At 37.6% G+C, this 12,931-nt stretch overlaps 1 protein-coding gene across 2 annotated transcripts in view; it reads left to right on the forward strand.

Annotated features, from left to right (window-relative positions):
• LOC107744328 (ras GTPase-activating protein 4-like) overlaps window positions 1–12,931 on the forward strand; it is an 82,878-nt gene that overhangs the window by 17,813 nt on the left and 52,134 nt on the right. The window contains exons 1-4 of one of the 2 annotated variants that reach the window (XM_016557905.1): window positions 511–563; window positions 755–948; window positions 2,152–2,265; window positions 2,777–2,838. In XM_016557905.1, coding sequence (XP_016413391.1) covers window positions 923–948; window positions 2,152–2,265; window positions 2,777–2,838 — 202 coding nt within the window. In that variant the 5' untranslated portion in view covers window positions 511–563; window positions 755–922. Of the gene's footprint in view, window positions 1–506; window positions 564–754; window positions 949–2,151; window positions 2,266–2,776; window positions 2,839–12,931 lie in introns of those variants that run through there. The other variant, XM_016557904.1, reaches the window with a different exon arrangement.

Raw genomic sequence — 12,931 nt, forward strand, 5'->3', positions numbered from 1 at the left:
GGACAATATTTGGCCGAGATACAACTATTTGAAAATCTGGAATCTGAGGGTGCAAAAAAATCAAAATATTGAGAAAATTGCCTTTAAAGTTGTCCAAATGAAGTTCTTAGCAATGCATATTATTAATCAAAAATGAAGTCTTAATATATTTACGGTAGGAAATTTACTAAATATCTTCATGGAACATGATCTTTACTTAATATCCTAATGGTTTTTGGCATAAAAGAAAAATCAATCATTTTGACCCATACAATGCATTTTTGGCTATTGCTACAAATATACCCCAGCGACTTAAGACTGGTTTTGTGGTCTAGGGTCACAAATGTATATTATCTTTCTATATATAAATATGCCTTATTACCGATCTGAGAGAGCATAATAATCATAATTTGCATGTAATTAATTTTTGATTGCATAAACCAATCATGTGTGATCATGAGATTAATAACTATTGCTCAGAGATTTTTGCCGGTATGCAGTAACATTATTGTTAATTTCACTTGCAGAACTGGAAGCAGTGATCCATACTGCATCGTGAAAATTGATAATGAGGCAATAATTCGGTAGGTATGATTTTTTCCCCCTGACATTTCAATTTGAGCCCCAGTGTTTGGGGATCTAATATTGTTCCACGTTTCTATACAGCCCATAATAAGTCAATTATCACAAAATGGACAGGTTAGAAATGAAATTTTCTGTGAGGCAGAACTAATTTAATTTGTGCCACATAACTGAAATCTCTCCTGTTCCATAGACTGCTGTGTGGTTGTACCAGAGCTTGTGTACCTCCACATTTGGCAGCTATATAACGGTCACACTAAACAAACCTACGATTTGAGGAGTCTGAGGTGGAGGTTCAAAACGCAAAATATATGCTGTGACCGTCAGTACAGTGTGGGCATATTGATTCCTGGTGCTCCACATGGAATTAAGAGTAGGAGGTAGAAGGTAGAAGAAATGAAAATCCATCTTATATGCATGAAACCCCTGCTATAACCGCTACCAAAATGAGTGCAGTGAAAACACTGGAATTTTAAATTGTACTTAAGTTTATTATATTGTTATATTTGTTATTCAGTCCACCATCTCTTTTGTGACTCACTTTATTTCCAGTGACTATAAAAATACCTTATTTTCCCACTGAACTGAACGTTTTAACAATCACACTATTGATATAATCAGTAAATGTTACTGAATGTGAGGGTTTTCTGAGACATAGTGATTTTTTTGGGTCAATAATTTACATTCTTTTCCCGCAATACCAAATCTAAAGGTAAATAAATGTTAAGTATAGATAGTAGTCTCATGTTTGTTTCCACAGGATCATTACAGCTGTGCATAAGCCTTATGAGTCTGTTGGTGCAAGAGTGAAAATGTGATATGCTGTGTTTACGAAACATATTTGCCTTAAGAGATTAACAAAACGCTAATCTTTGCTTTGAATGTCTGATTAGATATTGACATTTGTATATGAAGCACCTGTCTGTCTATCACTGTGGCTAAAGAAAAACTGCTGCCTGATTTTGTTACTTTAAATAGAAATCATTATCTTTGTACCTGTTCTCCAGACCTTCTCCATTCATTTAGAGGTTTAAAATATTTTATATATATATATACCAAAGCAGGGGTCTGTGTCAGACATCCCATTTATTTAAAGATGACATATGTTCAGTGTTTTTATTATTATTGTTATTATTATTTATATAGTATTTATTAATATTTTGAACTAGCTTTTATTTTTATATTTTCATATATTTTATAATTGTTTTTGATCTTTTCTGTTTTTGTATATTAGGTTTTTTAGCTTTTATTTTTCAGTTTTAGTACTTATTTTATTTTAGATAGTCAGCATTTCTTATTTGCATTTATTTGTAGTTTTTTAAGTTCAAGTTTATATCTTTATATTTTATTTCAGCCTCATTTCAACAAAAAAAGTTTTATTGTTTAGCTTTAGTTCATTCTTTTTTAGTTATTCTTTTTCAGACTCACCAAATTAGTAGTTGTTTTATACACATAAAACAAGTAAAACATTTGATGTTCAAATGTCACATGATAAAAATGGTCATTTATAGGCACTCCAGGATGATTTTGAACTTCTCCCACATTGTGTGCAGAGTAATACTTTTTTTTGCTTTTTAATTTGTCTCTCAGGACAGCAACAATATGGAAGACATTGTCTCCATTTTGGGGTGAAGAATACACTGTCCATCTTCCTCCCTACTTTCGTACGGTGTCTTTTTATGTGCTGGATGAGGACTCTCTCAGGTCTGAACCTACATTCTAGTCTATGTAGTCTGGTTGAAGATGAAGTGTGTGATTTATTTCTGTAAAAATACTATTTTCTGAAATCACACGCTTTCAACTACTTATACGATTAACTTTAAAGGGATAGTTCACCCAAAAATGAAAATTTGATGTTTATCTGCTTACCCCCAGGGCATCCAAGATGTAGGTGACTTTGTTTCTTCAGTAGAACACATATGATGATTTTTAACTCCAGCCGTTGCAGTATATCAGTCGTATAATGCATGGCAATAGTAACAAAATCTATGAGAGTAAAAAAAAACATGCACAGACAAATCCAAATTAAACACTGCGGCTGTCACCTACATCTTGGATGCCCTGGGGGTAAGCAGATAAACATCAAATTTTCATTTATGGGTGAACTATCCCTTTAAGTTTAACAGCAGTGTCACTGTGATTCATATAATGCTCAGTACTTACAGTATGTCTGCTCGATGGATACCTGCTGTCTGAAAAACTGTTCTGTTTACAGCCGAGATGATGTCATCGGGAAGGTGTCAATCAGTAAGGAGGTTCTCACTGCTAAACCTCAAGGTAAGAGAGAGTATTCTTACAGAGTATTTACGGCCTTTATTCGCTTTCTGTGGTGAAATGGGAAATCAATATCCAGAGCCAACAAGGCATTTCTCAGTGTCAACAAGATAGAGATTGTAAGACGAGTGTTGCAAGAAAGTTGTGACAAATAATCAAGTCAGACCCGTAGTCAGAAGGTCATAAAAGTGGACTTTAAACTTGACTGTCATGTGACTGTGATAAACAACAAACTCCCTCAAGTCATATTTACTTAATATTGTTACATCTAGTCATAATACTGAGTTTAGAGATTTGATTAACCCCCAACTCTGAGGATTCAAGTCATTGTCACCTGATTGACAATGGAAGAGGTGAAAAAATGCCATAGATATACATTAAAGGACAAACAAACATGAACAAGCTTGTAACAACCACTCGAAACAGCCTAGCAATTCTGTAAACCACCCACAACACACTTGGAGGCAAGATCTGTCAACAAAAACTCACATTTCCCTCTCAAAATGTAAAAACAAGCACTAAAATGTTTGATTTCTAAAAATTCCCAGAAAGCACAATCAAAATCAGTGAGTATCTGTTGTCCATTCACTTACTAGCAATGATGCCATGTGGCCAGAGGATAGTGCAAAAGTGTAAATGTATATATAAATAAATCTTTATTTTTAATTTTGCTTGTAATTATGGTTCATAATGTGCATTAAAGGGAAACAATCCTTCAAAATTTGAAGTATTACACAGCAGCCACAATGTAGGAATTAGAAGAACATTAAAATGTAATTTTATTTGTTAATTTATTTATGATCTGTCTTCAGTGTCCCAGAGTCATCAGTGATGAGGAAAATTGAAAAACTGCATGAACTGACTTTAAATCAACATAGCTGTAGTAGGACTCCCTCGTGTACTATGACCACACGTTGTAGTGGGGTTCCTGTGAGGTGGTGTTTTGAGATTGGTGCTGGTGAGTCATTGTGGTTGTCTGGGCTTGCAACTCATGCGTGTTGTGCCTGAGGGGCAAGGACATGGCATGGCAGGGTTATCCATTATCATAACACAGAAGGGAAGAGAGCGTCACTCATTGTTCCCTCTGGGACGTGTTGATGACTAGTCACAGAACACAGGCCATCCGTGATGGAATAGAAAAACGAAATGACACCATTCATTAACATTGTTTAGTTCACTGTGTTGGTGTCTCAGAGAGATAGGGTATAATAATGATTGTTTAGATGTGTGGCTCAGCTTGTTAGCATTAACAATAGCCTAAACATGATCGAGAGCCCGTTAAATGTTGCCCAGCAACTCGAGCCTCATTTCACGACCGCAGCTGCTTTGTCAGAGGTAGTGCAGTTCTCAACATATTGAGCTTTGGTTCTTATGTGGGTAATGCTGGTTCGAATCATACTCGCAACAGTTCTTCATCTTGTTCCCCACAATTTGTTGTCTATGACCATATACACTATATACATATACTACCATATACACATATACAGATCAAAGTTTGGAATAATTATGATTTTTGAAATACTAAAAAGTCTTCTGCTAACCAAGGCTGCTTTTATTTGATCAAAAATACAGTAAAAACAGAAATATTATTACAATTTAAAAGGACTGCATTGTAGTTTAATATATTTTTTAAAAATAATGTGTAATCTGTGATGCAAAGCTAAATTTTCAGCATCATTAATCCAGTCTTCGGTGTCATATGATCCTCCAGAAATTATTCTAATATGCTGATATGCTGCTCAAGAAACGTCATTCTCCATGTTTTGCTGGCTAATATTTATTTTATTTATTTCTGTCATGACAAATCTCAGAAAGTTTAGCATGGTAGTATACATCACAATGTTAATTTGTTTGTCTTGGTAGGATAGATGCCAATACATACAATCCACAGACATGCTGCTGTGAAGTACAGAAATACTGCTGATGCACATATAACATATATGAAATAACCCCCCATTTATAGCATATATATGAATGAAACCCTGTAGCAGATCTATACAGGTGGAGCTGGGGAAGGTGGAGGTTTTCTGAAGTACGCTGCAACTGCTACAGCAAGAACTAGCCAAGCATTTGAATGTTGAGCAGCAATCTCACTGGCTGCTGATGCAACTAGAACCAATCGCCTGCGCCATTGAACTTTCTATTCATCGACAATCCTGAATAAAAAATGCATCTCAGTTTCCACAAAATTATTAAGCCGCAAAATCTGTTTTCAATAATAAAATTTGCAGTAATTTATTAATAATTGAGCACCAGATCAGCATATTAGAATGATTTCTGAAGAATCATTTGACACTGAAGTCTGGAGTAATAATTAAAATAGAAAATTGTTCTTTTAAATTTTAAATTGTAGTAATAATATTTTACAATATTACTGTTATTACTGCATTTTTAATCAAACAAATGCAACCTTGATGAGCATAAGAGACTTCTTTCAAAAACATAAAAAAATCTTAATGATTTACATGTCCTAACCAGGCATGATATGACAAAAATGAGCCAATAAGTCTCTAAGATGCATCCAGAAGAAGTGGATCTGACAGTAACTGTAACTCAAGTCAGCCTTCATTGACTTTTGAATGACTCTTTATGTTGCTTCTCTCCCTCTCTTCATCTGTCCTCTTCTCACCCTTACTCTCACTGCAGCTACAAACAAATGGCCTCATATAACCTTTTTCTCCAAGGCCTCTGAAATAGCATTTAGTGAAAGGACATGTTCTGCAGAGTACAGAAATAGCCCTGCACTCAAGTTTCCCTTGGTTTGACAGGGTGTGAACATTCAAGTTAGCTATAAGTCAAATCATAGTCTAACCACACTGATAACAGTGTGAGATGGTGTGTAATTAGCGGAAAGGGGAACGGTGGCTTATCATGCAGGTCGGCATATATAGACACTCTAATTATGACATTCTTAGAATGGAGATGTATAGAAGAATGTGAAAACACTGATGGGTATTACTGTAGATAAATCATTTTACCTGTATTTTTTTTTTTTGGTGTGGGTCTGGAAGGAGAATGATCAGTTAATTTCTCATCAAAGCAGCCGTTTGCCACAAACAATGGTGTGCGATATTGTTGTTGTAGGATGTGTTGAGAATGTCACTCAAAAAACAAAACACCTTCCACACATTCACTGTGTGATGTAGCCAATGAAAATAGTTCCAAACAAAGCCACAGCAGACTGTTGCACATTTCTCATTTGAGGGAATGATTCAGTGATCCATTCATAAAGACAGTCACTTGCTTCATTTCTGAATGAATCAGCTGTTTTGAACAAATTGTTTGAACGAATGATTCGATCAATCACTCATTACTACTGGTTTTAGTTTCACATTTAAAGTATCATTTCATGTTTTAAATCATTTTATATTTCAAATTTTTTTTTAAACATTAATCTTATAGTATTGTTTTAATTGCAGTGTAAATGCATTTATTCAATTTAAAAAAATTAAACATCTAAATGATACTTTAGAAGCAGCTTCTGCGCTGCCTCTGCAGTTTATACTGATTTCATTCGATTTGAAGTATCTTATTATTATAATTGAATGTATTGGTTAAATTTAAGAATTTGACGAAAGGTGATTCATACATCTATTAGGGTTAGAAAAATGGCCTTATAAAGGTAAAAATGTCCATTGGAATAAATTTAAGAGGACAGTAATGGAAAAGTTCATTTTTGTCAGTACTGCAAACTAACCGCCGCACAGAATATGAAGAATATGAAAAGCTGTGTGAGTCATTGTGAGTCATCTGTCCATGATAGGCTTAAACCAAAGAACCAGTACAAAAACTAATTACTGTCTAATTATCGGTGTCAATAAAATAAAAAAAATATTGAGACATCATTTTCAGAATCTAAATCAGAAAGAGCTTTATTGCCAAGTGTGCTTACACACACAAGGAATTGGTCTTGGTGACACAAGCTTCCAGTGCACAGACAGGTTGACAAGTGACAAGACAGAGATAACAAAATAAAAACAAGTGAGCAAAAATAAATATGTAAAAACAATACACAATAGACAAAGAGACAGTAAACAGTATAATGGATGTACAGATGTGCTACAGTATATACAAATCATGCAAGGCAATGTGGATAGATGTAAGATATATTAAATCAATAACAAAGGTATAATAAATATAAGTATAGATAGTTGGGTATTACACATGTTTTATTGCACAGTGGGGAGAACATTTAACAGTTCATGAGGTAGATGGCCTGAGGGAAGAAACTTTTCCTATGTCTGGGTGCTCAGTGCTCTGTAGCGCCGGCCAGATGGGAACAGTTCAAAGAGGAAGTGTGCTGGATGTGAGGGGTCCAGAATGATTTTGCCAGCCCTTTTGCTCATTCTGGATGAGTGCATTTCTTGGAGAGTGGGGAGGGTTGTGCCAGTGATTCGCTCAGCAGTCCGGACCCTCCGCTGCAATCTTTTAAGGTCTGATTTGGTAGCTGAGCTGAACCAGACAGTTATTGAAGTGCAGAGGACAGATTCAGTGATGGCCGAGTAGAACTGTTTCAGCAGCTCCTGTGGCAGGTTGAACTTCCTTAGCTGGCGAAGGAAGTACAGCATCTGCTAGGCCTTTTCACAGTGGAGTCAATTTGATTGTCCCACTTCAGGTCCTGAGAGATGGTGGTGCCCAAGGATTTTGAATGACTATACTGCAGCCACAGTGCTGTTCATGATGGTGAGTGGGGGAGTGCTGGGGGGTTTCTCCTGAAGTTCACTATCGTCTCCACTGTTTTGAGTGTGTTCAGCTCCAGGTTGTTATAATTGCACCAGACAGCCAGCTGCTCAACCTCGCTTCTATAAGCAGACACGTCACCGTCCTGGATGAGGCCATCATCCGCAAACTTCAGGAGCTTGACAGAGGGGTCAGTAGAGGTGCAGATGTTGGTGTACAGGGAGAAGAGCAGTGGAGAGAGAACGCAACCCTGGGGAGCATCAGTGCTGATGGTGCAGCTGTTGGATGTGAATTTACCAATTCACACTAGCTGTTGTCTATCTGTCAGAAAGCTGGTGATCCATTGACAGATATAACTAGCAACAGAGGGCTTGGTTAGTTTGGTCTGGAGGAGTGTTGGGATGATGGTAATGAAGGCCAAACTGAAGTCCACGAACAGGATCCTTGCATAAGTCCCTGATTTGACAAGATGTTGCAGGATGTAGTGCAGTCTCATGTTGACTGCATCATCCACAGACCTGTTTGCTCGGTAAGCAAACTGCAGGGGGTCCAGTGATATCCTTCAGATAAGCCAACACCAGTCTTTCAAACAACTTCATGACCACAGATGTTAAAGCAACAGGTCTGTAGTCATTAAGTCCTGTGATTTTGGGTTTCTTTGGGATGGGGATGATGGTGGAGCATTTGAAGTAGGCAGGGACTTCTCACAGCTCCAATGATCTGTTGAAGATCTGTGAAAAGATGTGGGCCAGCTGGTTAGTACAGGTTTTTAGACCGGCTGGTATAACACCATCTGGGCCTGGTGCTTTTCTGCTCTTCTGCTTCCTGAAGACCTGACACACATCATCTTCACTGATCTGAAGTGCAGGAGTGGGGGAGAGGGGGGTTGCCGGAGGTGTTGTGTAGAGAGTTGGTCAGGGCCAGTGTTGGGTGTGAGACCGGGAGTTTTGAATCTACAATAAAACTCATTCAGGTCTTCAGCAAGTTGTTGATTCTGCTAACCAAGGCTGCTTTTATTTGATCAAAAATACAGTAAAAACAGAAATATTATTACAATTTAAAAGGACTGCATTGTAGTTTAATATATTTTTTAAAAATAATGTGTAATCTGTGATGCAAAGCTAAATTTTCAGCATCATTAATCCAGTCTTCGGTGTCATATGATCCTCCAGAAATTATTCTAATATGCTGATATGCTGCTCAAGAAACGTCATTCTCCATGTTTTGCTGGCTAATATTTATTTTATTTATTTCTGTCATGACAAATCTCAGAAAGTTTAGCATGGTAGTATACATCACAATGTTAATTTGTTTGTCTTGGTAGGATAGATGCCAATACATACAATCCACAGACATGCTGCTGTGAAGTACAGAAATACTGCTGATGCACATATAACATATATGAAATAACCCCCCATTTATAGCATATATATGAATGAAACCCTGTAGCAGATCTATACAGGTGGAGCTGGGGAAGGTGGAGGTTTTCTGAAGTACGCTGCAACTGCTACAGCAAGAACTAGCCAAGCATTTGAATGTTGAGCAGCAATCTCACTGGCTGCTGATGCAACTAGAACCAATCGCCTGCGCCATTGAACTTTCTATTCATCGACAATCCTGAATAAAAAATGCATCTCAGTTTCCACAAAATTATTAAGCCGCAAAATCTGTTTTCAATAATAAAATTTGCAGTAATTTATTAATAATTGAGCACCAGATCAGCATATTAGAATGATTTCTGAAGAATCATTTGACACTGAAGTCTGGAGTAATAATTAAAATAGAAAATTGTTCTTTTAAATTTTAAATTGTAGTAATAATATTTTACAATATTACTGTTATTACTGCATTTTTAATCAAACAAATGCAACCTTGATGAGCATAAGAGACTTCTTTCAAAAACATAAAAAAATCTTAATGATTTACATGTCCTAACCAGGCATGATATGACAAAAATGAGCCAATAAGTCTCTAAGATGCATCCAGAAGAAGTGGATCTGACAGTAACTGTAACTCAAGTCAGCCTTCATTGACTTTTGAATGACTCTTTATGTTGCTTCTCTCCCTCTCTTCATCTGTCCTCTTCTCACCCTTACTCTCACTGCAGCTACAAACAAATGGCCTCATATAACCTTTTTCTCCAAGGCCTCTGAAATAGCATTTAGTGAAAGGACATGTTCTGCAGAGTACAGAAATAGCCCTGCACTCAAGTTTCCCTTGGTTTGACAGGGTGTGAACATTCAAGTTAGCTATAAGTCAAATCATAGTCTAACCACACTGATAACAGTGTGAGATGGTGTGTAATTAGCGGAAAGGGGAACGGTGGCTTATCATGCAGGTCGGCATATATAGACACTCTAATTATGACATTCTTAGAATGGAGATGTATAGAAGAATGTGAAAACACTGATGGGTATTACTGTAGATAAATCATTTTACCTGTATTTTTTTTTTTTGGTGTGGGTCTGGAAGGAGAATGATCAGTTAATTTCTCATCAAAGCAGCCGTTTGCCACAAACAATGGTGTGCGATATTGTTGTTGTAGGATGTGTTGAGAATGTCACTCAAAAAACAAAACACCTTCCACACATTCACTGTGTGATGTAGCCAATGAAAATAGTTCCAAACAAAGCCACAGCAGACTGTTGCACATTTCTCATTTGAGGGAATGATTCAGTGATCCATTCATAAAGACAGTCACTTGCTTCATTTCTGAATGAATCAGCTGTTTTGAACAAATTGTTTGAACGAATGATTCGATCAATCACTCATTACTACTGGTTTTAGTTTCACATTTAAAGTATCATTTCATGTTTTAAATCATTTTATATTTCAAATTTTTTTTTAAACATTAATCTTATAGTATTGTTTTAATTGCAGTGTAAATGCATTTATTCAATTTAAAAAAATTAAACATCTAAATGATACTTTAGAAGCAGCTTCTGCGCTGCCTCTGCAGTTTATACTGATTTCATTCGATTTGAAGTATCTTATTATTATAATTGAATGTATTGGTTAAATTTAAGAATTTGACGAAAGGTGATTCATACATCTATTAGGGTTAGAAAAATGGCCTTATAAAGGTAAAAATGTCCATTGGAATAAATTTAAGAGGACAGTAATGGAAAAGTTCATTTTTGTCAGTACTGCAAACTAACCGCCGCACAGAATATGAAGAATATGAAAAGCTGTGTGAGTCATTGTGAGTCATCTGTCCATGATAGGCTTAAACCAAAGAACCAGTACAAAAACTAATTACTGTCTAATTATCGGTGTCAATAAAATAAAAAAAATATTGAGACATCATTTTCAGAATCTAAATCAGAAAGAGCTTTATTGCCAAGTGTGCTTACACACACAAGGAATTGGTCTTGGTGACACAAGCTTCCAGTGCACAGACAGGTTGACAAGTGACAAGACAGAGATAACAAAATAAAAACAAGTGAGCAAAAATAAATATGTAAAAACAATACACAATAGACAAAGAGACAGTAAACAGTATAATGGATGTACAGATGTGCTACAGTATATACAAATCATGCAAGGCAATGTGGATAGATGTAAGATATATTAAATCAATAACAAAGGTATAATAAATATAAGTATAGATAGTTGGGTATTACACATGTTTTATTGCACAGTGGGGAGAACATTTAACAGTTCATGAGGTAGATGGCCTGAGGGAAGAAACTTTTCCTATGTCTGGGTGCTCAGTGCTCTGTAGCGCCGGCCAGATGGGAACAGTTCAAAGAGGAAGTGTGCTGGATGTGAGGGGTCCAGAATGATTTTGCCAGCCCTTTTGCTCATTCTGGATGAGTGCATTTCTTGGAGAGTGGGGAGGGTTGTGCCAGTGATTCGCTCAGCAGTCCGGACCCTCCGCTGCAATCTTTTAAGGTCTGATTTGGTAGCTGAGCTGAACCAGACAGTTATTGAAGTGCAGAGGACAGATTCAGTGATGGCCGAGTAGAACTGTTTCAGCAGCTCCTGTGGCAGGTTGAACTTCCTTAGCTGGCGAAGGAAGTACAGCATCTGCTAGGCCTTTTCACAGTGGAGTCAATTTGATTGTCCCACTTCAGGTCCTGAGAGATGGTGGTGCCCAAGGATTTTGAATGACTATACTGCAGCCACAGTGCTGTTCATGATGGTGAGTGGGGGAGTGCTGGGGGGTTTCTCCTGAAGTTCACTATCGTCTCCACTGTTTTGAGTGTGTTCAGCTCCAGGTTGTTATAATTGCACCAGACAGCCAGCTGCTCAACCTCGCTTCTATAAGCAGACACGTCACCGTCCTGGATGAGGCCATCATCCGCAAACTTCAGGAGCTTGACAGAGGGGTCAGTAGAGGTGCAGATGTTGGTGTACAGGGAGAAGAGCAGTGGAGAGAGAACGCAACCCTGGGGAGCATCAGTGCTGATGGTGCAGCTGTTGGATGTGAATTTACCAATTCACACTAGCTGTTGTCTATCTGTCAGAAAGCTGGTGATCCATTGACAGATATAACTAGCAACAGAGGGCTTGGTTAGTTTGGTCTGGAGGAGTGTTGGGATGATGGTAATGAAGGCCAAACTGAAGTCCACGAACAGGATCCTTGCATAAGTCCCTGATTTGACAAGATGTTGCAGGATGTAGTGCAGTCTCATGTTGACTGCATCATCCACAGACCTGTTTGCTCGGTAAGCAAACTGCAGGGGGTCCAGTGATATCCTTCAGATAAGCCAACACCAGTCTTTCAAACAACTTCATGACCACAGATGTTAAAGCAACAGGTCTGTAGTCATTAAGTCCTGTGATTTTGGGTTTCTTTGGGATGGGGATGATGGTGGAGCATTTGAAGTAGGCAGGGACTTCTCACAGCTCCAATGATCTGTTGAAGATCTGTGAAAAGATGTGGGCCAGCTGGTTAGTACAGGTTTTTAGACCGGCTGGTATAACACCATCTGGGCCTGGTGCTTTTCTGCTCTTCTGCTTCCTGAAGACCTGACACACATCATCTTCACTGATCTGAAGTGCAGGAGTGGGGGAGAGGGGGGTTGCCGGAGGTGTTGTGTAGAGAGTTGGTCAGGGCCAGTGTTGGGTGTGAGACCGGGAGTTTTGAATCTACAATAAAACTCATTCAGGTCTTCAGCAAGTTGTTGATTCACCTCAGTGCTGGGCAATGGTGTCTTGTAGTTTTGTAATTTTTGTAATTTTTTTGACTATTGCACACCCCTAACAACAAATGACATTCACGTCAAATTGACTCTATAATGTGGTTCTAATAAAGTATTGCCACTAACAGCCACCCGTAACATTGTAACAAAAACCCAGCAATGCGCTAAAACACTTCATACTAGCTGTACAACATCCTGGCAACAAACAATGTCTCGCTAACATATTGGAAGCAACTTTTGCACAGGCCATTTATTTTCTGAAGAAAATA

Source organism: Sinocyclocheilus rhinocerous, unplaced genomic scaffold (genome assembly GCF_001515625.1).
Source record: "Sinocyclocheilus rhinocerous isolate Xijiao unplaced genomic scaffold, SAMN03320098_v1.1 scaffold1609, whole genome shotgun sequence".
Taxonomy (NCBI): domain Eukaryota; kingdom Metazoa; phylum Chordata; class Actinopteri; order Cypriniformes; family Cyprinidae; genus Sinocyclocheilus; species Sinocyclocheilus rhinocerous.